Source organism: Dermochelys coriacea, chromosome 1, assembly GCF_009764565.3.
Source record: "Dermochelys coriacea isolate rDerCor1 chromosome 1, rDerCor1.pri.v4, whole genome shotgun sequence".
NCBI classification, from domain to species: Eukaryota; Metazoa; Chordata; order Testudines; family Dermochelyidae; genus Dermochelys; species Dermochelys coriacea.
The window spans coordinates 263,131,764-263,159,367 of NC_050068.2; the positions used below are offsets into that span (position 1 = coordinate 263,131,764).

A 27,604-nucleotide genomic window follows, 5' to 3' on the forward strand; every position below is an offset into this window, starting at 1 on the left:
TTAAAAAAAAAAAGGAGATTAGGTTGGTTTAGCACGATCTACCTTTTGTAAAACCATGTTGTATTTTGTCCAATTTACCATTGAGTTCAATGTCCTTAACTAATTTCTCCTTCAAAATTTTTTCCAGGACCTTGCATACTACAGATGTCAAACTAACTGGCCTGTAGTTACCCGGATCACTTTTTTTTCCTTTCTTAAAAATAGGAACTATATTAGCAATTCTCCAATCATTCGGTACTACTCCTGAGTTTACAGATTCATTAAAAATTCTTGCTAATGGGCTTGCAATTTCAGGTGCCAATTCCTTTAATATTCTTGGATGAAGATTATCTGGGTCCCCTGATTTAGTCCCATTAAGCTGTTTGCGTTTCGCTTCTACCTCAGATATGGTAGTATCTACCTCCATATCCTCATTCCCATTTGTCATGCTACCATTATCCCTAAGATCTTCTTTAGCCTTATTAAAGACTGAGGCAAAGTATTTGTTTAGTTATTGGGCCATGCCTAGATTATCTTTAACCTCCACTCCATCCTCAGTGTTAAGCGGCCCCACTTCTTCTTTCTTCGTTTTCTTCTTATTTATATGGCTATAGAACCTTTTACTATTGGTTTTAATTCCCTTTGCAAGGTCCAACTCTACTCGACTTTTAGCCTTTTGAATCTGACAAGGAAGATGCACATAGTACAGCTACCTTTCACCACATTTGCTGGATCCAGAAATGAGGCATACTTAATAGTGCTGTGGAAATCAATCACATTAGTCATTTCAGTTCCCAGTGTATATCTGTCTTGGCTTTTAACAGCCTCTAGCAGTCCTGATAAAATCCAAATGATTATGCTGGGCAGGGGAAAGCATCTTGAGGAGTTAGTGGAGATTACATCTACCACCACTATTTAGCTCTAATGATGCTTGAACCCTCCCAAATACTGGAACCTTTCGGGGGGAGGAGGAAGATGGCTAAACTCCAGCTGTTTACATAGAATCAGACTGAAGCAACCAGGAGCGCTCCTTCCCATGTGTGTTTGGCCTAGAGATTGCAACATTTCCTCATAGATTCAGACCTGGCTGGAGTGATTTGTCATCTCTAGATCAGACTACCACAATGAGCTTGGCATGAGGCTTTACCGTAAATCCATTTGGAAGATGAAACTAGAGCAGAATGCAGCAGCTGACTTGTTAAATAAAATAGCTCAGTGAGTACATTACATCTGTTCTCTGGGACATGCACTGGCTGCCTCTTGGCTTTCAAGTAGTTTGACTTATCAAACCCTAAATGGCCTGGGAGCTTTCTACAGGAGATGCCACTTCTCTTTGTGTGATACTTTTATACTTGAGATCAACAGAGTAGCTGCTGGTAGGGCATTCTCCATGAAGACCCCATGACTTTGGAGTTCATACCCTCTTCCCTTCATTGAAGTAGGCAGTTGGGGATAGAACTTTTTTCAAAGTTGGGTGGATGATGAAAGGTTGAAGACCTTGATTTACTGACTATGGGGAAAAGCATGTTGCTGGTTTTTTTTTTTGTCCCCCCCCCCCCTTTAGTATTCCAGCATGTATGCAAAGAATAGTAGCCATATTTATATACATAATCCACGTACTTACAAATGTCCCTCAGGTCTCTTTCATGAAACATTTAAGATTACAACATATTGAAGGCATTAGAGAAAACCCAATTTTATTCTCTGAAGAAATTTAAAAAACCCAGCTACAGTAGAAACTGATGATTTGGTAGGTGGTGCTCTTCTCTCTGAATTACTATTGCATGAGCTATAGTGGTGGTAGGTGCTAGTGAAATCTTTCCAAATAAGCATAGATTTGAGGTCTTGACCTCTTGTGCTCCTTAAGAATCCTCTGGTATTTTTCTTACAAGCTGCCTTTGCTCTTAAAAGGGCCAATTACTACATGGAAGACAGCTAGAAAATAACTGTTTGAAGGAAAGTTTCTAGAAGATGAGACAAATCAACACTCATGTCAGGGGAGAGTTTTGCCCTGGTTCCTTGGATGTTGTCCGTCATATCAGGAACTAGCATCTGATAAGCAGATTGTGTCTCCTTCAGGTGAGAATCTAAGCCTAGGAATAATAGAAAACCTAAGCGAGGAAACCTAAATGAAGTTTCAATAAACTGTTTTATTTAACAATAAATAAGAATTGTAACAAGCAAATGTCATTTTTAAGTCCTTGTGAGCGGCAAACATTCTAGCGAACTCTTCCCTCCCTATGAATCCCATCCTTTCCCTCCTGGCTGTTGAGGCAGTTTAAGGCCCACAAGGCCAGCAGCTTCCTCAGTGGAGCGCTCTCCTTTGGCGTGGTACTCTTGGTGAAGCGCTAGGTGTCGACGGACACTGCGCAGCAGACAGAGATACGTAGCAGCCTGGAAATGCAGCTCATGCTGGGCCCTGCAGAGTTTCTCACTGGTGACCTGCAGACAGGAGGAAGCCAGACAACAGGCTTAGCACATGCCCGCCCGGCAGACAAGCTACAGGGCCCCTGCTGTTCAAGGCACGCAGTGACCTTTCTGCCCCACCAAGGCGAGGGCGGGTATAAAAACGGCCCCTGGGCAGCCGGGGGCTGGCTGAGCGCCACGTGCTCGCTCCGGCTCCTGCAGCGGCGGGACTGTTGGGTCCACTCAGCTCCACTCCGGAGGCCGAGTTCTGCCCCGCCCGAGCAGCCGGCTCGGGTAACCGGCAAACCAGGGCCCGGGCTGAGGCCTCCGGGCGAAGAGCGCGGCCTGACTTTGCGGTTCCGGGGCGCGGCCCGCCCGCCAGGCGAAGAACGTGCTGGCGGAGCCCCGGCCAGGTGCTAGCTGCAGGGGGCAGCAGAGAGCAGCGCCCCGCCCTGGCTCGTGGTTTGTGGGGGCGGCCTCTGAGCCCTGCCTGGAGTTTAGCGAACTCCCCAGGCCGCGCGGGAGGGGCGGAGCCATGGGGGCGTTGCCGGCCGCTTCCTACAGTGGGGGGGGGGGAGGAGGTGGCTCGGCCAGCGGCGTCCCGCCCCGTACCCGGTGGGCGCGGAAGGCCTCCCTGAGGTGCCCATAGGCCGCTGTGTCCCGGTAGGGGCGGCCCGCCTGGGCGCTCACGTAGCGCAGCTCCCGAACGAGGCTCCGTAGGGTACGGAGCGGCGAGCCCAGACCCGCCATCTTCTTGATCTTCCCCTTCTGCGCCCGTCTCTCTGTGCCCTCAGCCAATGGGGTGCAGCCGCCTCACCAATCAGCCAATGGGAAGCAGCCATCTGGCGCAGACGCCCCCCCAATTAGGGGAGAGCAATAGAGCGCTAAAAAAAAGTCAAACAAACCCGGGGAGGCGGCGCAATCGGGCGCTGAATTATCCATGGCGGTCAGGGAGGGCGGCCGGAGAGAGCAGGCGCCGCACGAGCCAGCAAAGCGCCCTCAGGAGAGACTCCGCCAGGATGCGCTATAGAGGGCCGAGTTGCATGATCGCGGGCACCAGAAGCGCTGGCAGGGCGGCCTATCGAGCACCGAGGCGGATTTGCAATTGAGGGAGGGAGCTTCGGGGAGTCGCGCTGGCTGCGTTGCGGGGCGGAGCTTCTGGCGCGGTCTTGGCCTCCGGCCCTAGCGGCCTTAGTGCCCCCCCCCCCGAGTCCCGTTTGTTGCCCGAGTTCGGAAGGGGGCAGGGGGCTGTCGCACACCCGGGCCTTGCGGGTGGGGGGCTGCGGCGCGGTGTCATTCAGCAGCGCCCGGCGCCGGGGTGCCCCATGCCCGGACATCCCGCCGGGCGGGGCCCCGGCCCCCCTCTGTCAGTCGCTGAGGCCCCGGCACCGCCCCACTCGCTGCCTTCCCTGCCGGGGCCGGGCGCACGTACCGCCCCACCGCGGGGCAGGCGCAGCGCGGGTTACTTTGTGTCGCTTGCCAAGCTCACAGGCCTCAGCCGCTGCGCCGGAGGGAAATTAGCCCGTAACACGTTCTGAACCAAACGGGGGGTGGGCACACAAACCCACCCCGCCACCCGGCCCTGCCCGTGCAGAGCGAAATGGCTCTAGCAGGCGGGCGAGTGACGAGCTGAGACAGGGACACGTGGGCTACTCATGCTGGGCAGGAGACCAATCCAGACTAAACAAGTGACTTGCACTTTTCCTTAAAAAGAACAGGAGGACTTGTGGCACCTGAGAGACTAACAAATTTATTAGAGCATAAGCTTTCGTGAGCTACAGCTCACTTCATTGGATGCATTCCGCTGAAGTGAGCTGTAGCTCACGAAAGCTTATGCTCTAATAAATTTGTTAGTCTCTCAGGTGCCACAAGTTCTCCTGTTCTTTTTGCGAATACAGACTAACACGGCTGCTACTCTGAAACCTAGCACTTTTCCTTATGAGTTTTACATGAGCTTTCGGCATCTGAGCTATTTTAAAGCCTCCTTTGCTGTATTTTGAGTGCCTGGAGTCTTAGGTCTGATGAGTAGCACTTGAAAAACAAATGAGTGTTTGCAGTCCTAGTGTCTTGTGAGCAGATCTACAGCAACAAACTGGTGTGCACGGCTCAGTGCTCACAAGCTAGTGTTACTTTTATTTTATTTTGAATTTTGCTATCTGTTTTTCTGTGAGCCCAACCACTGGAGTCAAATGAGGCCATGAGCCTCTCAGCTTTAATTTAAAAGTTTCTATTTCTTACTTAGGAAAACACCTAAAAAACATGAATCCTAAAAGCTAAAAAAAAAAAAAAAATCAATCCCACCACCAACTCCCCTTCATCCTCTGGAGCACAGGACATTCATTATCTTCTGCCATTTATTTCATTCTTGTGCTGGTCTGTTCAGGCTTCTGAGTGTCATGTTGATGGATTTGGCTTCTTTTTCAATTGGTCTGTGGAATGTTCCTCTAAGTGGCCTGTTCATATGATCACTTGCCATAGAAGTCATGTTGTCATTCTTAATGTGTGTCCTAAATATGTCCATTGTCTTCATGTCACTGATTGTTTTACTTCAGAGTTTCTGATGTTGCAAGAAACTCTTTCCAATTTCTATTCCAAGATGCGGCCCTTGGGCCAAGAAGTTTGCCCACCTGTCTTCTAGTGGTTCTTCACCCAGTCTAATGGTTGCTTCTGGGACATTGATAGCCATATATTTTGTCTTCCACTTGTTAATGAACCAATCAACTTGTTTTGCTGAATTTGCCAAAATCTGTGTTCCCAGAGTGGGGGAGGGGGCGGGCAACCAGAGGGATCGCCATATAATATTATCCGGATTAATGTTATCAATCAATCAATATTATTGAACCGGATCGCCATATAATATTATCAACCCCAAGCGCTAAAAAAACCCTTTAAAATAAGACATTTTGGGTTATTTTTATTTGCTTTTTGGGATGTGGGTAAATAAAAAAAACCCCACGTTTAATAAAGTCTCGTAAGTTTGAAGCCAAACGCATGATATTAATACACAAGTGTATGTTGCTCAGGTTCAGTAAGATAGAGTGTGGTTCCTCCCCGCACTGCGGGGCAGTCAGTCAAAGGCAGTGTCCGCTGGGAGGGCGAGCAACTGTTACGCGTCACCTCGGCTCACCTCAAGCCGTTCAGAGTTATTCATAAGGTTCTATTGGGCACAAGTCACTTCTAGTGACTTCAGTCCACCCCCGCCGACTTGAAAGCATCCTGTGCAAGGACTTACCCCCAGCAAACGGGTAAACGATTTGGGGAGAGTGAAAAAATTCCCCTCACCCCAGATGGGACTCGAACCCACAATCCCTGGCTTAGGAGGCCAATGCCTTATCCATTAGGCCACTGGGGCTGCCACGAAACGCTGTTCTTCATTCATTCATTTCTCCCTACCTCCGACTCCTCCTCCCTTTAATGAACACCGATTGGCCATTCTATTAGCACCCTCCTGTCAACTGCAGACAGGAAGCTGTGCGCACAGCCTCCTGGGACTTACCGTGTCCGCACACCACGTCATGGGAATGGCCGCTCTCCCCGCACAGAACGCTGGGAAATGTAGTTTTACCCGAAGACCGTGAGTACGGTCGGGCGACGATGGCGCTGGGGCCGGCGCGTGGCCTTAGAACCTGGCCCCGACATTGACCTGGGGAGGCCACGGAGCAAAGCGGGCGGCCCCGCTGCGTGCCAGGACCATCACCGGGCGCTCACCGCCGCGACCGTGAGGTCATGTCCCGCTCCCGCTCGGCGCCGCGCTAGGCTGCCACATGCTGGGTGGCCCATAGGGGGAGCAAGCGGCGCCGCGTGCCGGTGGCGAGCAGGTAGCGCTGCTCAGCTCGCCCCCAACACACCCCGCTACCAGCCCCGGGCGGACTGAGTTTTCTGGGGCACGGTCAGCAGCTTCTGACGCGTGGGCGTCGGGGTTAATTCATCGACCAAACCTGGGCCAACATTTCCCCCGGCTAATTGAAGACTCGCCCCTCTGCAGTCGCAGGCCAGTTGCGCTAATGCTGTGGGCCAATCAAAGTTCAGCGCAGAGCTCTTCAGTGTCAGAAACGAGCAGATGAGATACAGGCCGGGGGGGGGGGGGGGGTTAGAGCAAAGCTGAGAACAAGACCTAGTGGCCCAGCCCCACCACCGTGTGCAAAACCAGCCCTTGTTGGTGGGGGTGGGAAGGGGAAGATAAGATGCAGTTTAACACCCCTGCCTTTACACGTTTCTTTAATCATAGCTACCAGTCCCCCACCCGGTGTAGTTGTGAATCTTCCTCCCGCTCTGTCCCATTATTGCTGCTTGCAGGCTGAAGATGAGGTGTTCTTCCCCAAAGAGTGAGGGATTGATCATGTTACCTGACAGTGGATCTCTGATGGAATTGTAACTTATTTGAACCAACAGCTGGAATGAAGGCAGCTATAGCGGAAAGCTTAGATAGATAACTTCTCAGCATCATAAAGACTGGACTATTTACATCTATCTCACAACCACACACAGTGCTAATATGTACATTCCTCTTTATTTAATACAGCACAGACACGTGACACATACAAAAGAAAAATACACTCATGAAAAAGAACACTGTCCCAATTAAGGACAGGAAACATCTACACTCAATTGAATAAGGCTCTTACTTTAGAACACAGGTCTGCTAGCTACTTCGAATCTCAGAGCAAGCCTATTGCCAAAAAAATCTCAGCACCCGGTTTAGGACAGTGAAAGTAGGAAGGGTCAGAACATGTTTGGGACCTGTGACGCAGGTTCAGTAGATTCAGTTACCCTACTGAGATCTGCAAGAATGAGTGCACATATGTGGTTATGGGATAGCACTGCCTTCTCTGCAATTTTATCCTGCGGGACCAAAGTATGATAAAAGGAATTATGTTCCACCAGCTATTCTTGCAGAATGTCAGATATGCAACCTGTCAAACAAATCTGAACTGTCCTGCAAAATGTAGAACGATAAACCCAAATATTTGGGAGGAAAGGGAAAACATCACAGTATCAAGGTGAAGAGTTTTATCAGGAACCTCCCAGATGGACAAAGCACTGCCAACCACACTTGGGAATGCACACAGGAAACTCTAGCTTCCCAGTTAAATGGCTAGCATGTATTAAACTGATCAGCAAGCAAACACATTTGAAACTGGTGCAGGCTTTTGTGGCAGCAGCTCCCCCATTTTCCTGCTCCAGTTGAGGATGGAAATTAAGCAGGCATCAGTTCCTCTGGCAAAGAGCCTTACACTTTTTTTTTTTTAAACTAAAATAATAGAAAAAAGGGAGACACGTATATTTACAAAATCCATGGCTGGTACAGTACATAATTTTTAAGACACCCTAAATGCTACAATCTTTCAGGTCCTGAGATTATTACAAAAAAAAATCAACTCAAAACTTGTATTCAGGTCCAGTTTTAAAAGGAGAGAGAAATAAAAAATCACTTGTTTAAAAATACAGTATCCCTTTAAGTTAGTGGAACACATCTTTGTAAAAAAAACAAAACCAGAGTAATTGGCACCCATCACCAATAAGTAGCTGGATTTGGTTATTCAGGCCCCTCTCCTCAAGGGCTGTTATACATACTTCTTGTCACATGGGGGAAGCATTTTACCGGGGAGTTCATCAGATAAGCACGTGGGCCTTCTCTCTCTTTCACCAAGCCAAGGGCTTTTCCCCATGTTCTGAAGTAAGCAGGCATTAAGGAGCAAGTAGACATGTGAATTTGTGTGGAATAAAATAAAGAAAAAAAAATCACAGAATCCCCACTTCAAATATGTCTGCCATCGCACAGGAATTGTACATTCCCTTTCTTGGGATTAAGGAGGATCACAAAAGTCTATATACTGACAGTTTCTTTTTAATTTAGTTGAGGCACAATAAGCACTCGCTAATTTTTTGTTCTAAACTTGGCAATGACAGTCAGGGAAGTACCCATGTAAAGAGCCCTCAGCCCCTCACTTTACATAATCTACATTCTCAAGAGCACCAGCCAGCCAAGTAGAATTAAGCTGGTTAACTCTTTCATATATTTTTGAATGAAACAGCAAACAGGATACTGCAGCCTAAACCCTGCCACTGAGGGGACACTTGCTGCAATTAGAATAAGTAGCTTTTAAGCTTGGAAGCTCTGCTGTTGAGCAAATGCCTTCACTAGGCAGAGGTAAAAGGACTCATCCATGTCTGCTCACAAGGAAGAGTTCTAGTACAGTGCTTTCTCTCTCTCTCTCTCTCTCTCTAAATTAGAACAACAGATACCCTCCTATAGTAAGCACCTTTGACTGGTAGCCTAGAAATTACCAGCATTCTAAGGATTACTTAACCATAAAAATGCATTTGATCCCCGACCCTCAGGGGAAGGAGGCTGGAAGAGGGAGACAAATCACATAGAAAAGGGACTAATTTAACTGCTAAAATATAACAATGCTCAGCAGAGACTTTTTGGGGGAAGTAGAGAGGAATAATTAATAGTGTAATGTATTTTACTTCTTTAAATCAACAGTCCTAAATAAATATTCTGGAGAGAAACAAATCCCAGTCTAAACCTTGAGAATGTATTCAAGAAAATTGCACAAATTGCTACAGCAAGATAGAAATACTGACTTTAAAACAGATTCATTACAGCTCTTGCCTCTGAGCTGGATTGTTTCGCTGTAACAAGTGCAACATTGAGCAGTGAATAAGAAGGCAGTGGGGATCCCAATTCAGCCTCTATTTAGAAGAGATTCCATCTATAAGAGATCCAGCCACTGACCAGCTAAAATCTCCCCTTAATTAAAAACAGTCAGTTCACTAAACATTGCATTTACTAAATCCTATATTTTGGTGGTAGGAAGGGTACAGGAAATCAATCCCTCACCCACCCAAAAGTGTAATCTATACATTAGATTGCTGTGGCTTCTTGGTCCAGTTCTGCAGAGCTGAATATTGTGCAACTATCTAAAGCTCTCAGAATCAAACCTATTAACAACTGGAGATTTTAGTCTCCCTTCAAAAGCCATTTCATTACACTTCTGACACTAGAGTTTGCACCAGAGAATGGGTTTTTTTCTTTTTTTTTTTTTTGAATACAAAGTTCATTTTCCCTGTTAGAAAAAAATATTTTTTTGTAGTACAGACATTCAAAAACTATGTCCTGTTTCTTTGGGTAGAAGTTTAACATTTGTTAATGGGGGCAGGGTGAGGAGTGTACATAACACTGGAATATGTAAAGAATACTTATCTGCATAGTTGATATTCATGACTACTAATCAAACTAAGGCCTTATCTGGAAAAAGCTGAGAACACAAAACAGTTTCCCCCCCCCCCCCACAGGTGGAAATTAATCAGTTCCAAATAAATTCTGGGTGTCATCAGTTATTTGGTTTATCTTAAACTTGGTAGTATCTCCCAACTTGTTTTGGTTGGACAACAGATCTTCCCCTCTCACATCCTTTATTTTGTTGTTGGGCAGTCAATAACACTGTCAAAGTTAACCAAAGGTAGTGTATCCCACTTGTACTGGACACTTTCATTAGTATTAAAAAATTATTAGCAGTTTACTGCTTTACAGCCAGAAGGGGGTGGTGAGAGAAAAAGAGAAGTTGCAGTTCATTTCTAGAAAGATGGAATAAGTAGCAAAAAGATTTTCTTCATTCTAAGAGTTGCTCTATAGAGTTACAGTTATCACATGTTGGATACTAATAATGTAGACAGACATCCTTTGCCTCAGCTAAGGAGAGCACAGCACAACTCAGGTAGGGAGTGCACACATGGCTGGAGGGCACCTATGTGTTCCCCCCGATCCTGGGACAGTTGCATGCCAGGCTTGTCCCTTGGAGCAGATTCATAGATTCTCTAAGTTACTTCACATACCCATAGCCCCAAGGGGCTATGTTAACAGCCTGGAATTGCTGGGTCTCAGGAAAGGTGGGTAAGCCAGCTTTGGGGCTGCTTTGTGCTGGCAGGATCACAGATTAGATAGATACATGATTTTCAGTAGGTTAAAAAAAGTTTTCAGGTAAGTTAAAAAATAAAATTACGTCCATACCCTATTTTCTCTCACAAAACCAAAGCCTGTTACTTGACAGCCCACCTTGCTCCCTACATTAACTCTGCTCCTAATTAGGGAGGGAAGTTCTCAAACCTTGATCTGGTTTCTGGAAGGGGAAAACCCACTCTTTCCTCCTCCACATTGCAACCAGACCAACCCGGTCACACTACCTAGTAAATACCTCACAGAACCACCATAGCCTACTTACGTTTCTTATCGTAGGCTGAGCAACATTCAGCATTAGTCAACATCTGATTTTGCTTTTGACTAGTCAACACTGATTTCTCTGAACATTTTTATAGAAATGCAAACTAGACATCTGTTCAGTTATTTTCAGCATATAGTAAAACCTTGCTAATTTGCATTAAATCACTTGGACGCCTATTAGCAGATTGCTTATCATATAACAAGCAAAATTTAATAAACCAAGAAAACATATGTTCATTTAGTTTGATCACTGTAGTTAAGATGTATTGTAATTCTTTATATTGTTAATTAGTAGATCTTCTACAAATAATGAAGTCTCAACAACATGACACTTTACTCCAATCTTTGCTAAGAGCTGGAAAAATGCACTTTTTTTAGTGTGTGATTTAAGCAGTTTGTGGATTATAGCAAGGTTTTAAATTGTACTGAGACTAATTTGCTGATAACAATATAAAGAAGCCTACTCCATTCATCTATTGCATGTGAGAAAGTGGCACAACTTTGGTGAACGTAAGTACTAATTTAAGCTAGAGACAGATGGCATGACTAATGTCAGGCAGATGTGGATATCACCATGCAAGCTTCCCTGTAATACATCTCAATTCAGACTTGTTGCAACCTAGTATTTTAGCTGTCTCCTCTACTAAAAGGGCTATCAGTTGTGGGGAATTGTGCCAAACTCTAGGAGTGGTTATGAGAGACAGTCTAATATTTACAGGTAGACAGATTGAGACTACCAAACTAATTTCATTTGCGACCTAAACAAGGTTCAAACATAGACCTCCAAAGGGAAATACATCAAATTCCTTTCCCACTAAACTCCTTTCTCTCATCACCCCTCCCACACCTCACTATACTGTCATCTGTGCCCAAATGTCCACCTTTCGAAGGAAAGCAGGATTCTTAGGAATACTGCTTTGTGTGTGAGAGAGCATACAGAATGAATGCCATGGTACAGCAGCTATAACTTATCACACACACACACACACACACACACTTTTTACAAAAGGGAAAATAGTATAACAGCATAAAGTCATCTTGGCAAGTTTAAAATTTTTCTCCCAAATGCCTCACAGCACTTTAGGATCTCTGAGAACAGTTTAAAGGAAGGGAGAGGGGGAAATAAAATAAAGAAAAGGCACTTAAACAAAGGACAAAGGCCTGAATCAAGTAAGTCATGGAGGGGTAACAGCCATTTCACCAGAGCTAGGACCAATCAGAATCTACCAACTTTTATTTTTAAACTTCTATAAAATTAAAATTGCATAAAGTGTTAATTAACCAGTCATTTACCTACCACATTTACCTTCTGGTTCATTTTAAGAAAACAAAACAGCAAGTGTCCCTATTGTAATCCCCATCTTAGCAAAAAATGGGGAGCTGGAGTCCGGGGTGTAAACCTTCCAGAGCTTTGCTTGACTGCAGGTTTTGCTTTTTCCTGCAATTCCATCTTCAAAGAAAGTCCAAAACTAAAATAGAAGAGGGATCACTGTGCCTTTAACAATGCACTCAAAAAAAAAAAATCAAACACCCCATCACTCCTAATCCATCTGTGGGCAAAAACTACTCCAAAAACGAACTGTAAACTAGATTAAAATTTGCTAATAAATACAGCCAAAAGTTCATTTTACAAATGTAGCAGCAAAAGTGATAAAGTTAGTTGGAGTCCTAAGAGACAACCCCCAGAAGGTTATGGTTTGCACAACTGATGGCAGCTTGGGAGAGTTGCAGGATTTCTCTGCTTTCGTGTCCTGGACCAAGTGGAGGAGGAGTGTGGAGGAAGTGTCAGGCAGTTGGAGTGGGGGAAAGGAACAAGACCTTGTGTGCCTGCTTCACCCAAAATCTATGCATCAAACAGCCTTAACAGGATTCAAACAAAAAGCAGAACCCAGGTAATTAAAAGTCATTTCTGATTAGCTGAAAACAGATGTTAAACCCACAGCATCCACTCATGATTTGGTGACTCAATATTACTAATGTATTTTAATAGCAAAATAATATAGAATGATGGGCAAAAAATAACGATTTAGGTCATCAACATCTATCTTGGGTAGGTGGAGAACACAGCAATAATGATCCAAATTATTAGAAATTTTGCAGGTTGTGGTTCACCTAGACTAGCTCCTTTCTCTATTTGCAAAGTTCCCACAGGATTTAAAATTGCTACCTATGCCTTTTGGAGCTTTGGAACATGTAGCAGAAGGCATTACCCAAAAGGTTTTTAGCATCTAAAACCTGTGTTTGAAATTATTGCTTGCATTATTTGAGGTTCAGAGTGAGCCTGATACTCCAGCTCACGTACAATCCCCAAATTAAGGTCAGCTGCCCAGGAAAACAGCTCAACTGGCTCTTATTGCTTGTGAATACTGAGGGTTTAGTATGTACAACAGCTTATATATATTACCAAAGGCCCTTAAAAATAGTAACTCTTGAAAAACAGCTTAAACAACAAGTTGCTATGCAAGGAGTAGTAAAGTGTATTAGTCTAATTTTGCACTGGGATGTTGCAGATATCCTTCACTGCACATCTGCTCATGCTGCCCCGTTCTGCAAAAATCCCGGGAATTACTCTGTAGTTATCTTTTGACCTGGCCTTTCTGGGTTGAACAAGTGGAGAATACAGAAGGGGTTGGAACACAGAATCTTTCTCCTTTGGGTCGCTTGATTCCAAAGTGGCCCACCAGACTGGTAGTGACTAAAAATAGTTACACTCCAAGAACTGTTTTCAGTGGCCTATATGAAATGAGTTTGTGACCTCAGTTCAGTTTCACATCATACAACTATTTCCAAAACTAGTACTAATATGTCTTCTTGTTACCATTCTCAGCAAACAGGCCAACGACTGAATGGGCTGTGGAAACCTCTCAATCCTAGAGATGATACTCTGCAAATGAGGCACACTTGCGGGAGAAAGGAAACTTGTGCTGTCATTGTCTGTGCTGTATGGATAAAGGGCTCCAATCTCCAGGTCTGTCAATTGTGTACCTGTCACTAGATCTAGAATTTCACTTTAAAAAAAAAAAGTATGAAAGTAAAGGATGGCAATATGAGTGAGACACTTTGAGGGAGGAAGTATAGAAGAGGGCAGAGTTCTCTTGGGGTAGGGGTCTTTTCCACATATTGCTGCTGGGTGGCTCTCCACTTCAGCCCCTCAGCTACATGCATTGTTAGAAGTGTGCTACGTTTGGCATAGGTCAAAAAATTCTGACCTCACAGAATCTGCTTCCTTCCTCCCTTCCTGGGGTAAAGCATCACACAAAAACAAAACTTGGATGCTACATTCTGAATAGTTAATGAAATCTTATGTCTTGGGAGAATTTTCATCCGAGTAGGAATGCCAGGGTCTGTATGAATATATACACCCTTTTTGAAATTAATCTTGATGCTAAGAGTTGTAATTTTGTCTACCAACATGCCACCTACAGAACACTTACATTATCAGAAAAACACAATTTGCCTAGTGCCGCAGGGGTGAAATTCAAAACCTAATGGATCTTATTTTGGTTCAATCTGTCCTTTACAGAAATTCTTTGTGCAAAATCCTTTATTGCTGGGCTCAACCCAACATTCATTTATTTTTATATGATATATACAATATATATTATTTTAAATTCATGTTTATATATAATTTATATATATATAAAATTAAAGAGATCTAAATAGAAAAAAGAACTGTTGTCTGGTCTTAAGAAAAATAGTTCACATGTCAAAGAAAATGGAAAGCTAAAAGTTAGTCTAGCAAAAACACTAGAGATTTAATAGCCAGAGGTCGAAGTTTGTACTTGGAAGGTGTGAGGTGACCGTCAGTCACAAGTACAATCTCGGATCAGAACTACTGGAAAGTTCAAGACAGACTAGAATTCCAGCATCTTTGATCACAGGGATATACTGGATTTGCAAGAGAAAGGGCCTCAAATCAGAAACTGTGATTTCCAGATCAGAAGATCCCATACTTTCTTACTTTTACATTGCAGCTTCTGCCATGCTTCTCTTTCCACTTATAGAAAGATGGGACTCAACAATAAAGTTTTAATCTAATTTAATCTTCTGTCCTATTATCAAAAGTGCAATGTGTGCTAAACGTTTCCTAAACGCACAAATGAACTACCCAATATATTGCTATCCAAAAATGAAAGCCAGCCTTGCTGTCTTGTAATACCATGCAGGGCAGAGTCAGGTCATGAGTACCCCAGGCCAGCAGGGGCCAGGAATGCTAAAGAGACAGACAACACATTCAGCCCCAGGAGGAGAAAAGGCACCCCAGATTGCTTTTGAATGATTCCTCTTTGGCTAATGCTTGAAGCAGTATAACTTGGCTCTGAAGTAAGCCGCATCCAGCTCTCCTGAGCTGAAGGGTTCACTACCATGTCTAGCTTTTGAAAGTAGCTGGATGGAAGAGGGAACAGATCCAGCAGGGATGAGGAAGTGCCCTTGTGTTTTATGAAGGATGTAGATTCTACACTGTAATAGCAGAGATACACAAGGAGAACCAATTGAAGAAATGAAACAAGTTTAAGGGTGGAAAAGCATAGTGTCCATCTTCAAAAAAATTGGGTGTGGGGAAATAAGAATGCTGCCTGATCTGAAACAAAAATTTAGATTCCATTTTATGTAAAAAAGACAGAATTTTTTCTTTAAATACCAAACACTCTGTGCTAAATTAACTTGGGAGTAGAGAGTAATGTAAACCGCTCTTTACCCTTCTCTTGCCTCTCCAACAGGATTCTCTCTTTGAAAGGGAGCTCAGCCTGGGGAGTAATGAGACTGCTTTAGCCACAGTACCCACAAAACCAAACAGGGCCTGTATTCATTAGGCTTTTCCAAAGAGGTAACGTTGGACAAATGTCTGCATCAGAAACTACCTGTGGAAAGTTTATTCTTATTTACACCAAGAGTGCCCAAGCAGCAGACCATCTCTGGTCTGCACTACGTAAGGTCCACAACCATATAATACACTCAAGTCCCATTTATATTCTTTTGCATTCTTTTGCAGGGCCCATTTATATTCTTTCAAATTGTTAAAGTGGGTGGCTTCCTACCTCCCAGGATAGATGGAGAAATTTACTCCATCGCTCTTCATGCTTCCTCCTTATCATTAGGCATTACCCAGAAAGTAAACATTGTGCCACTGTGGGTTTGACAACTGAAACTTGCCAGTCAGAATAGATTTTAAAAGGCTGAGTTTCTTTAGGTAAGCTCAAACTATGATCAATTTGCCTGAAAGTCTTTCCTCCTTTTCCTCCTCTATTTGATCAAGTATTTTCTTTTTCTTCTTTCCTCTCACCACAGTACTTAGGATGAGAGTATGTAAACATTGACAGAAACAGCAGCCCTGTGACCATGTAAGCACTTTCCCAACTGGGCAGATTCCATCAGCCAATCAGAACCGCTTCATGCTCCCTTGATCATCCAGAAGTCACTGGGTTTTCCGCTGTAACTTAGTGTCCCCTTTACTTTGGCCTCCATCTGGAATTTGGGGGTGGGGGTAGAAGGGAGAAAGAGGAGGAACAAAGAAACACAGGTATAAAGTTCTCTTGTGATTATGTGAGTTACACTATAAATAAAGCAACCTGCACTGCAGAATACTGAACTGTGTTCCTGTTGGTTGCCCCAAATAGGTGAATTCCAGCAGCTAGTGAGAGTGCACAACTGTGACTTGCAGTAAATGAAAGTACTTGTTTGCACCAAAGGCTGTGACTGACTGATAAGTTGTCTACAGGATGTGGGCGGCTTCTGGTTATTTTTTAAAAATAAAATTTAAATTGGGGATGCCCAGCTCAAACACTACTAAAATGTGCTGTCTTCATGGAGTGGAGGATTCCCTCATTACCTTCTCACCAGCTTATTTAATTTGCATTAGTACTGTTGATGCTTAACACTCAGCACAAGACACTATTCTTTCTTGAAGTAACAGCTAAATTGTCATTTGGGAGAGTGCCAAGTCTAATCCTCAGGTGTCTCTAGCACTCTTTGCAATAAAGCATATAAAAAGCAACCTATGGTACTTATTGCCACGACTTATTGAAGCAAACAGATGAGTAAGAAAGGTTGAACTGGCTCTTGAAACAGCACTTCCTAAAATCTGTGGAGCTCAAATAAATTTGTTAGTCTCTAAGGTGCCACAAATACTCCTTTTCTTTTTTCCTAAAATCTGTACAGCTGAGCATTGTGTGGGTGGAGTAAAGAACACTCCCAGCTCCCCTCTGCCCACTTCAGACCCCCATTCCCTGTTTGAGCCACAACTCATGAAGTAGCCAAGAAAATTCCATGTCCTAAATTGCACAATCCTTTACAACTGTGGAATGATTTTTCAGCCATACTGAGCTTGTGGACTGTAACAGGGTGTAGCAGGGTCCCCCTTGGTCCTGCCTCTGCTCTTCTCCGAAAACCACTCAGAGACCCTCAGGTTCAGCAATCACTGGTGCAGTTTATTTACTGGGTGCAATCTCATCACCTTCTCACTCTACACAGCTTGGGGTTTTCAGTTTTGAGGATTTCTTAGCCTCAGCACCCGGAAGGGAAGAGCTACCCCGCTCTAGCTTCCCCCCTTCCTTCCTCTGGGCCTGTATATAGCCATAGTCTAATAGTCTGGCAGCTGTTTCCCCTTTCCCAATTAGGCACAGGTTTCGCTAGCCAGCTCCAATTTACCTCCCTTTGTTGGAGCTGGCATGACAGAGGGCAGGCTCAGCAATTCCTGCCCAGCATCCTGTCACATGGATCAAAAAAGGTAGAGAAGCACTGCTCTAGACCAGTTTTCAGAGTAGCAGCCGTGTTAGTCTGTATCCACAAAAAGAGAAGGAGTACTTGTGGCACCTTAGAGACTAACAAATTTATTTGAGCGTAAGCTTTTGTAAGCTACAGCTCTAGATCAGGGGTGCTCAAACTTCATTGCACCGCAACTCCCTTCTGATCAAAAAATTACTACATGACCCCAGGAAGGGGGACTGAAGCCTGAGCCCACTTGAGCCCCACTGTCATGGGCAGGGGGGCCAAAACCCAAGTCCCACTGATCCGGGCGGGGGTTCCAAAACTGAAGGGCTTCAGCCCTGGGTTGGAGGGTCAGTAATCTGAGCCCTACCAACTAGGGTTGAAGCCGAAGCCCTAGCCCCAGAAAGTGGGGTTCGGGCTTTGACCTTGAGCCCTAGCAAGTCTAACATCAGCCCTGGCAATCCCATTAAAACGGGGTCGTGACCCACAGTTTGAGAATCTTTGCTCTAGACCATACTGCCTTAAAAAAAAAATATATCAAACTAATCCTCTCAGAAGGGACAATATTTGTCTGAGCTAATCTGTCAGGAGTTTTCAACCTCCTGCTCCTATTGGAAGTATGAGGTGTTGTACATATACAAAGGAATTACAGAAAAATCAAGAAGCTGGTAAATGGAAGTTCAGCGTCACCTCCAAAGGGGAAGAATGGTACCACAAATAAGTCCCTCATTCATCTTGTAACCAGTAAAATAATTTAGTGGGTACTAATAATTCTGTTTCATTGCAATCTTAGATCTCTAGCTTCCAATGCAAGAAAGTTCACTATCTCCAAGATTTTTGACCTTTTGAGTCAATGGTAGTGACAACTTATGAATGAAAGACCCACCATTCCATTTCCACACATAAAACTGCAATAGCATGTGCACCATTTGCCATTACTGCAGCCTGAGAACATTCCAGCCACTTCCTTTGTTTTCTTCATTATCTTCAGATCATCATCAATCTGGTCCCCAGCAATGAAGCTGAAGCCCAGATAAATTCTTAGGCCAAAAAGATAAATTTGGCCTTTAGGTTTTTAACTTCTGAGAAAGGGAGGAGGGGAAAAGGATTTCCTTACCTGTGTAAGCTTGCTGCAAATGAGCAGGCAGAGGTGAATGAGACAGTGTTGCTGCATGCTGGGCACCTGGCTGCAAACCCTTCAGTAAATCTGAATGACATGAAAAGATTGGGGAAGAAAGCAGGAATTCAAATCCAATGTATACAAGAAGGCTGTCATGTTTAAAAACAGCAGCTTCTTATTTTCAGAGCTATGTTGATGGGCGCTATATAAATAACTAGATGCACATCAGCACATTTCCATTACTTGTTTTAAGCCATACCCCAAACCTTATATGAGATAACAAGAATTACATGATAGCACTATCACATGTGGGATAAAGGGCCAATGGATTATCACCACCAAAAGTTGGTCCATTCAACCATGGGTTTATTCAGTACCCGTGCACGGAGCATGTTAGAGATGCAATCCTTTGGACTGTTTCAGTAAACAGAAAGGCCCTGTTGCCTCCAATAATAATCCAAGTGGAAAATCTAAAGGCTTTTTCCACACTAGGAGATAATCAATCCTGTCCTGGTCAATATTCTCCTTTGCAGTTAAAAACGGTTCTAGTATCAGAGGCTCTGTGTGAGCAGTTACTTAGGGGAGCATGGCTGTGACCTAGACCAAGTGCCTCTGCATTACCAGTCTTTTGATTCATTGCTTTGTAAAACTTATAGCACAGAAACTACTCTAATAAAATTGTGTTCTCTCTTCTAAAAACGTGGGACAAACGAATACAAAAAGCAAGTTCAAATCCCGTTGTATACTATGAACATGTTAGTGCTCATCATCATCTTGAAGAAAATTGTGACTAATTTTTAGAATCATACACAATTACAGACTTATTATATATTATAACACTGTACTTTGCCCAGTCCAACTTTAAAGTAACTCAAGCAATGGTGTTTCCATCCTTCCCAATTTGAGTTCGCAAGTGGTGAAGTAAGGAAGGATGCAGTTACTGCTGAATTACATTGCAGTGTGAATAACTAGCTTAACTTACTCTGAGCTAGGCTGTGGTGGAAAGCCGCTGAGGTAGATCCTGAGGTGGTTGTTACTCCAGCTGTGTCCGTCCCAAAGCCAAGCAGCTCCAAGGGAAATTGGAAGGGTACAGTCACAGGAACAAGGCCACCCAGCATCCCAAAAGGAGTCAATGGTGCAGATGTCACATTCTGATTGGTTACAGACAAGGGTGATGTCATAAGAGTCAAAGGTGAGGCATTTGCCAGTAATGATGCTCCTGCTGTTGACTGTACAGAGACAGGGGTTACAAATAACAATAAGCAATTTTTTGAAAGTATTATTGTAGCACCTAGGAGCCCTAGTCATGAACCAGGATCCCACTGTGCTAGGTGCTGTACAGACACAGGAAAAAAAAACAACAGTTCCTGATCTGAGGAGTTTAGAATCAAAGCCCTACTGAGACAAAACCAAGAATAGAAAGTTAACAAAATTTAAATAATTGAAATGTTTTTGTTATATCTGGTGTTCCTTAAAATACCAAGCTTAATTCCTTAAAAGTATTGATTATCAATGTTTGAGTTTTTCCTCACATTCTTGGCTTGTTATATAAGCACAATTTCCACTTTTATAAGATTCAGGCATAATGACATTCTTGTTCATCTCTTGTGATTGCCTTCAGTCTAGGCATAACACCATTTCTTTGTTGGTTGTATATGAGGAGGAGGGTAATCAGAGCTCTAAAGAGGAAATTTCCCATTAATTTTTTGCATTGTTATTTTTAATCTAGTAAGAGTAGCTCTGAAATTTTTGGAGGTGTGGAACTTCTTCCCCTTCAAAACATATGCTTTAAAAACACTGAGTACACTAGTAGATTTTTGATTTCATAACGAGATGTTTACAATAAGGAGTCCTGAAAACCACAACTATATTTAAAAATGGCTCCATTTCAAGAGATACATGGCACTGCAAATAAGTGGCCATAATCACACTAATGAAAATTTCAGAGGGAAGGCAGAAAAAAAAAATCTTGCTCAGAGAAAATATAATCTCTGCATACCATCTGATATCCAAATTACATTTGTGTTAATTTCATCTCCAGGATGGATGCAAGAAGAACCAAGAATATTCAGGTTTCAATACCCTCCAAAATGCATTAATTAGCCTGCCACCGAAATACCAGCAACTGTCCAGCTCATTCACCAATCTTCCTCCTTCACCAATTAATTCTTGTTCATTCAAGAATCAAGGTAAAAAGGAAAAACAAAATAAAACAAAAACAAAACAAAACAAAACAGAACAGAGAGCCTGTCTGAATGGAAACCAACATGGATATGTAACAGACATCTGAGTTACAGACATGTACTGAATATAGTACGAGGAAATAGGGTGTTTTTGAATAGTAAACTTGGATTAAATATATAATAGTTTTAAAAAGTGAACTGAGATCACCAAGATGTAGGGGAAATCTCCTTGAATTTTAGTAGAGACTCTGGTAGGAGAAACCAAGTGAGGACAGTTCTTGACAGAATGGTGAAAGCTTCTGCTATCTACATCAACAACAAAACTAAGATGAAGGTGGTTAAAGAAAATACAAAGCAAGCAAGTGGAATGCTAGAATACCTGGTGTGCCAGGACAAAGAAATAAGCCTGATTATTTATGGAAAGCTTTATTTGTACTAATTCATTTGAACTAGCCTTAACAGTGAAAGATCCTAACTAGATGGAGGCCTACTGCATCCCACAAGAAAAAACAAACATGTATAACAATTGCTTTTCATAAAAGAAAGTACAATTCCTGCTCTGGAGTTGTCAAGGTTCTTTCCCCCCTCTGAACTCTAGGGTACAGATGTGGGGACCTGCATGAAAGACCCCCCTAAGCTTATTCTACCAGCTTAAGTTAAAAACTTCTCCAAGGTACAAACTCTGCCTTGTCTTTGAACAGTATGCTGCCACCACCAAGTGTTTTAAACAAAAAACAGGGAAAGAGACAACTTGGAGATGTCTTTCCCCAAAATATCCCCCCCAAGCCCTACACCCCCTTTCCTGGGGAAGGCTTGATAATGATCCTCACCAATTGGTACAGGTCAACACAGACCCAAACCCCTTGGATCTTAAGAACAATGAAAAATCAATCAGGTTCTTAAGAGAAGAATTTTAATTAAAGAAAAGGTAAAAGAATCACCTCTGTAAAATCAGGATAGTAAATACCTTACAGGGTAATCAGATTCAAAACATAGAGAATCCCTCTAGGCAAGACCTTAAGTTATAAAAAGACACAAGAACAGGAACATACATTCCCTCCAGCACAGCTTATTTTACAAGCCATTAAACAGAAGAAAATCTAACGCATTTTCTAGCTAGATTACTAACTAACTTTACAGGAGTTGTAAGGCTTGCATTCCTGATCTGTTCCCAGCAAAAGCATCACACAGACAGCCAGAACCCTTTGTTCCCCCCCCTCCAGATTTGAAAGTATCTTGTCCCCTCATTGGTCATTTTGGGTCAGATGCCAGCGAGGTTACCTAGCTTCTTAACCCTTTACAGGTGAAACGGTTTTCCCTCTGGCCAGGAGGGATTTTATAGCACTGTATACAGAAAGGTGGTCACCCTTCCCTTTATGACAGGAGTCTTTAAAAATAACCCATATATCATATGCAAAATCACTTAAGTCAACTGTTCACTGCCTATATAATTATAATCACCAGTTCTGCAAAGACACAGAAGTCATATAATAATTCCCTGCCATTGCACAGGCCTTAGGCATTGGTGCACCTCAGTCCCTCCTATTCTCTGCCTGTGGCAGTGTCTCCTGTGGGTTGTAATACTTGGTCTAATTTTGGTTGTTGGCTTTAGTGTGCGAGTGTTGGTGGCCTGTGATATACAGGAGATCAGGCTAGATGATCTGGTGATCTCTTCTGACCTTAAACTTTATGACTCTAATCTCTTCCAACTGTTCTCTTGTGAAATGTCTGAGAAACGGAGCTGAACTTTCCAGCACATTCAAAAGTAAACAAATCCAGGCTCTGGCAGAGCAAAGGGCAGGGAAGAACATTCTGGGGCTGAAGACATATACAGAGAGAGTTCCAGCTCAAGTGCCTCTGATCTGACCTAGAGCTGCAAGGTACAATGAAAGAGGTGAACTCTGGTAACTCAGACCCAAGCCATTTACAGCTTTAAAAGGTCAAAACCAACAGCAGCTCATGAAGTAGCAGTCGAATGAGCTATCAACATGAAGCTACACTTAATAATCAGGCTGCCATTATTTTGGAGAGTACGCTGTGTACAGATGATGGCCTTTTGGCGGTACATAAGGTTCCTTTTGGACTCTGAAGAGGATTCTTCTCTCGGTAACAATGTTGGAGCGGTACCCACTTCTGCCTCCAGATGGTGCCGGGGGTCTGGGGACCAGTGGCATGCCAGAGATAGGGATGCTGGGATCAGGTAGGGCTTTCTCCTAGATGGTGCTTAGGGACCCAGTGCCAGGAAGGTTCCTGATGCACCCTGTTCCCTCCTGCTTCCGGACACTGGAGCTGGTAGGTCCCCCACTAGGGTTGGCAGAACCAGAAGAGAAAGAAGGTCCCTAGCCACCTGAAAACCCTGTGGGGTCGATGGCACCATAAGTCCGTTAGCACCACGGTGGCTTCCTTGTGTTGACGGAGGGTCCGGCACCAGGCTCAATGCCCTCAGCATTGGTCCGGGGGTAGAAGAGTGGCTCAGCCTGGGTCTCACTAAACTCTGTTCTCTCCACTTGCCTCTCTTCTGCACCAGCGAGCACCCTCTCTTATTGCGCTACTTCTTATGCTTCTTCCTCAGCACTGGAGATGGAGAATGGCAACGGGAAGAGCTCAGTGCCGGGGGAGCACTTCAAACCGATGCCGAAGTATTCTGCTCCAAATCGGAGTGGCTTGACAGGTCTGAGGGCAGCTTCTATGAGGAGAGCCTTCAGTCTGATGTCCCCGTCTTTCTTGATGCAGGATCTGAAGTCCCAACAGATCTGGTACTTGTCCTTCAAGCGAGTTTTGCCTAGCTGCCTTAAGCAGTTGGAGTGCGGGTCACTCACAGGCACAGGCTTGCAGCCCAGGGATTGGGGCATGCTGATCCCCTGGGGCGAAGAAGTCCCTCTTCAATGGGAACTAATTATTCACACTAAATGTATACACTAAAACTACTTGAAACTATATACACTACACTATGACAACCCCAAATGTAGAAAAAGTCTGAAAACCACTAGCAAGAAGCCTTTCTGAAGTAAGGAGGATTACTCCAACAACTCCATGGGTGGTAAGAAGAAACTGCGAGGGTGCGGGGCCAGCAGCACTCCTTATACCTGCACATAAGTGTGTGGCTCCAGAGGGCGCTAAAGCAGCCCAATGGATACCATTAAGGGAAAAATCTCCAGCAATGGTGCACACACCCCTGAGATGGAAGGGACATGAGCAACCACTCAAAGAAGAAAAAGATTTTATGGCCATGAAGACCATATTTTGATCATCTGTGGTGATGTCCTGCACAACACAGGCCATAAAATTTCACCAACTGATTCCTGCATCAAACCTATAACTTCTGGTTCATCCTCCTTTTAGAAGGATATTCTGTCTTGATTTAGTTACTTCAAGCAACAGAGAATCCACCAATGGCTAATTATTCTAACTTAAAATTTTGTGCCCCACTTCAAATCTGAATTTGTCGAGCTTCAACTTCCAGCCATTTGATCTTTTAATGCCTTGTATGCTAGATTAAAAAATCTTCGACTCTCAAAAATCATCTTCCCATGAAGATAGCTAGACAGCGATCAAGTTATCTGGATCCAACTATCTCTTGGATAACCTAAATGGATTGATCATTAATGTCCCACCATAAAACTGATTTTCCAGACCTTGAGTTGTTCTTGTAACTCTTTTCTGAATCATTTCCAATTGCCTTTTTTGAAGCATGGACATGGAACTGAACACAGTAGTCCAGTAATGGTCTCACTAATGCCATACATCCCTTCCTACTCTACTCAGTAATCCCCTGCGTACATTGCCTTTGCTTTCTAAGTAACTGCACTGCATTGTGAGCTCACATTCAGCTGGTTATCCACCATGACCCTGAAGTCGTTTTCTTCAAGTCACAGTTGCCCAAAATACATTTTCCCAACCTATAAGAGTGACCTATATTCTTTGTTCCTGCATGGATTTAGCTGCACACACATTTGAGTAAGTCCAGCTTGCTATACAATCCACATTGCTCTAAAGAACTAACCTGTCCCCATTATTTACTGCTCCACTGATTTTAGTGTCATTTACAAACTTTACCTACAATGAAGTTTTCTCCCAGATCATTGATAAAGACATTGAATACTTACTCAAGATAGTTAAATCCAAAGCAGACTGCAGAGTTACAAAGGGATCTCACAAAACTGGGTGACTGGGCAACAACATGGCAGATGATAAATGCAAAATAATGCACACTGGAAAACAATTCCAACTAAACATACAAAACGATGGGATCTAAATTAGTTGTCAACACTCAAGAAAGATCTTGGAGTCATTGTGGCTAGTTCTTTGAAAACATCTGCTCAATGTACAGTGGCAGTCAAAAAAATTAACGGAATGTTAGGAACCAGTAGGAAAGGAATAGATAAGACAGAAAATATCAATTCAATTATATAAATCCTTGGTATGCACACTCCTTGAATACTGTGTGCAGTTCTGGTTATCCCATCCTAAAAAAGATACATTAGAATTGGAAAAAATACAGAAAAGGGCAGCAAAAATTATTAGGAGTAGCTTCCATATAAGCTTCCACATAAAGAGAGATTAAAAAGGCTGGGACTGAGCAGTTTGGAAAAGAGATGACTGAAGGGGGGTATGACAGAGATCTATAAAATCATGAGTGGTGTGGACAAAGTATTACTTACCCCTTAGGTCACCCGATGAAATTAATAAGCGGCAGATTTAAAACAAACCTAATGAAGTACTTTTTCACACAACACACAGTCAACCTGTGAAACTCACTGACAGGGGATGTTGTGAAAGCCAAAAGTAAAACTGGGTTAAAAAACAATTATGTAAGTTTATGGAGGATAGGGCTATCAATGGCTTCTAGCCAAGATGCTCAGGGACGCAACCCCACTCTCTGGGTGTCCCTAAATCTCTGGCTGCTAGAAGCTAGGACTAGACAATGGAATGGATCACTCAAATTGCCCTGTCTTGTTCACTCCCTCTAAAGCACCTGTCACTGGCCACTGTCGGAAGACAGAATACTGTGCTATATGTACCACTGGTCTGACCCAGTATGGCCATTCCGACATTCTTGTGCATAGTACTGCACCAAAAACAGATTCCTATGGGACTCCACTAGAATTACTGCCCTTGGACTCAGATTCCCTATTTTCAATTCCTTTGAGAGCCATCAGTTAACATGTTTTTAATCCATTAAATATGTACAGGATTGATTTTGTATAGTGCAACATTTTTTAATCAGAATGTCATGTGATATCAAGTCAAATACCATTTAGAAGTCTAAGTTACTTCATCTACCTTTGTCAATCAAACACCCTGTCTGATCTGATGGATCAGTACAGGATTGTGTATGTAACTTGGACCACTAAGGATAGAGTTCAAGATAGTTACATTGCTTTTTTCCCCAGTGGATCTCAGATTGGTCATACAAGAAAACTCTGATCTTCTCAACAAGAGCTCGGTGGACAAAGGAGACAAAGCCTCCATACTTAATCTGGAGAAGCTAAAATAATCAGAATGATCACACCCATAAGGCATGAAGGTGTATGAACCACTGTCAACTTTCTGGTATCACTCATGGCCGATTGGCTGTTTTAAGGGCAGGAGGAGGCTTATAATAAAATATAAACTTTCATTTAAAACAAGTTACTAGCTTCCCTCATTGTAAAGAAAACCTTCCCAATGTGAACTGCAATTTTGTCCTGAATCTACAGACCGAACCACCACCACAATATGTGATCCCCCTTATTCTGAAACCTAGTTGTGTTCATCCTTTAAATATTGCTGTAATGCGTCACTGCCAAACATAACACACTTCTACCCAAAGGGCTCATCAACTAAAAGGCACAAGTGAAAACAAGACAGGGGAGGAGACACAGTTAGAGTTTGGCCACAAAGCTCAAATGTTTCACAGAATATATTTTGGCTTTAGTACTTTCTTGATATACAAGTTGAGGAGAGATTATTGTTTATTAATGGGAAGGGTATTTCAGACCTATGAGGTGGTGCAGAAAGCAGCAAAGAAGGTAGTGGAAGGAGATGAAGACAAAAAAAAAAAAAAGACGAGGGTAAAATTATTGAGAACCATAAAGGTGAAGAGAAGCTTGACATTCATACAGGAAAATAGCAGGAAGTAATGCAGAAATTCAAGAAGCAAGAGACATGGTCAGGAAAAGGAAACTGCATTTTAGATTAACTGGAGCAGGAAGATATCAGAGTCTAACAAGCTGGAGAGAAGGTTACAGTAACTATGCGGACATTCAAATGGTCATCATTCACTATTTCACATTTTGGAAAAAAAATCAAGCCAATGTAGTTACGCAATGTGGCTGGATGTTCATTAATTGGAAAAGACATTCCATAGGAATAAAACTTCCAGCCTTCAGCACGTAATAGCTTAATGGAGAAAGCATCAAGTATGGAATACCTATTCTTCCAGGAACCACAGGTTCATATTCTAACAGTCAACTCAACCAGCCTCTTATCCTTCTGAGACAGATAAATTGAGTGTCAGGCAGTTTACTTCCTGTTGATCTGTAGAGAAAACCTTAATAATCCAGCTCCTGTCTGCTTCATGTGCATTTCAGTAGGTTATGTGTATTTTTACATGCATTATACTTTAACAAAAGTGCATGTGTTGCGGAACTGAAGCCTTTAATACTTTGTGTATATCTTGTACACATACATAATACATGCTTTCATTAGTTGGAGTTATATAATGTTGTATATGGTTTTCCTGATTTGTTGTGCAATAAACAGCATGTTTTAAAAAGTGTATCGCTGCCTATGACAGATAGCATATATACCCATCCCCACAACAAGTCATATGTTGTAAAATGCCACAGCTGTTTAACAGAAAGTAAAGAATCTTTCTAAGTGTAACAGTAGGACTAATTTTTGGTTTAGGTAGGCAGAGTGTAATTACCCTAATTGGAATTTGGCCAAATAACCAGAGCTATTGTCCCTATTCTTCAAAAAGTAGCATGGAATCTTTAA

At 43.1% G+C, this 27,604-nt stretch overlaps 2 protein-coding genes and 1 non-coding gene across 5 annotated transcripts in view; all 3 read right to left on the reverse strand.

Annotated features, from left to right (window-relative positions):
• Positions 1-2,109: 2,109 nt before the first annotated feature.
• On the reverse strand, positions 2,110-3,218 carry FMC1 (formation of mitochondrial complex V assembly factor 1 homolog). The gene is made up of 2 exons (XM_038394964.2): positions 2,998-3,218; positions 2,110-2,421 (listed from the first exon to the last, which is right to left on the reverse strand). The coding sequence occupies exons 1-2, from the start codon at positions 3,133-3,135 to the stop codon at positions 2,218-2,220; spliced, it is 342 nt and encodes a 113-aa protein (XP_038250892.1). The 5' UTR covers positions 3,136-3,218; the 3' UTR covers positions 2,110-2,217.
• A 2,446-nt stretch (positions 3,219-5,664) lies between these two features.
• Positions 5,665-5,737, reverse strand: TRNAR-CCU. The gene has a single exon. It is a non-coding gene; the product is annotated as a tRNA-Arg (tRNA).
• Positions 5,738-11,828: 6,091 nt separating this feature from the next.
• The window catches only part of UBN2 (ubinuclein 2), a 102,401-nt gene continuing 86,625 nt past the window's right edge, over positions 11,829-27,604 (reverse strand). For 2 of the 3 annotated variants that reach the window (XM_038388172.2, XM_038388171.2), the window contains exons 15-17: positions 19,423-19,669; positions 18,438-18,527; positions 11,829-16,078 (exon numbers count right to left, since the gene is read on the reverse strand). In XM_038388172.2, coding sequence (XP_038244100.1) covers positions 16,029-16,078; positions 18,438-18,527; positions 19,423-19,669 — 387 coding nt within the window. In that variant the 3' untranslated portion in view covers positions 11,829-16,028. The remainder of the gene's footprint in view (positions 16,079-18,437; positions 18,528-19,422; positions 19,670-27,604) is intronic. The other variant, XM_038388174.2, reaches the window with a different exon arrangement.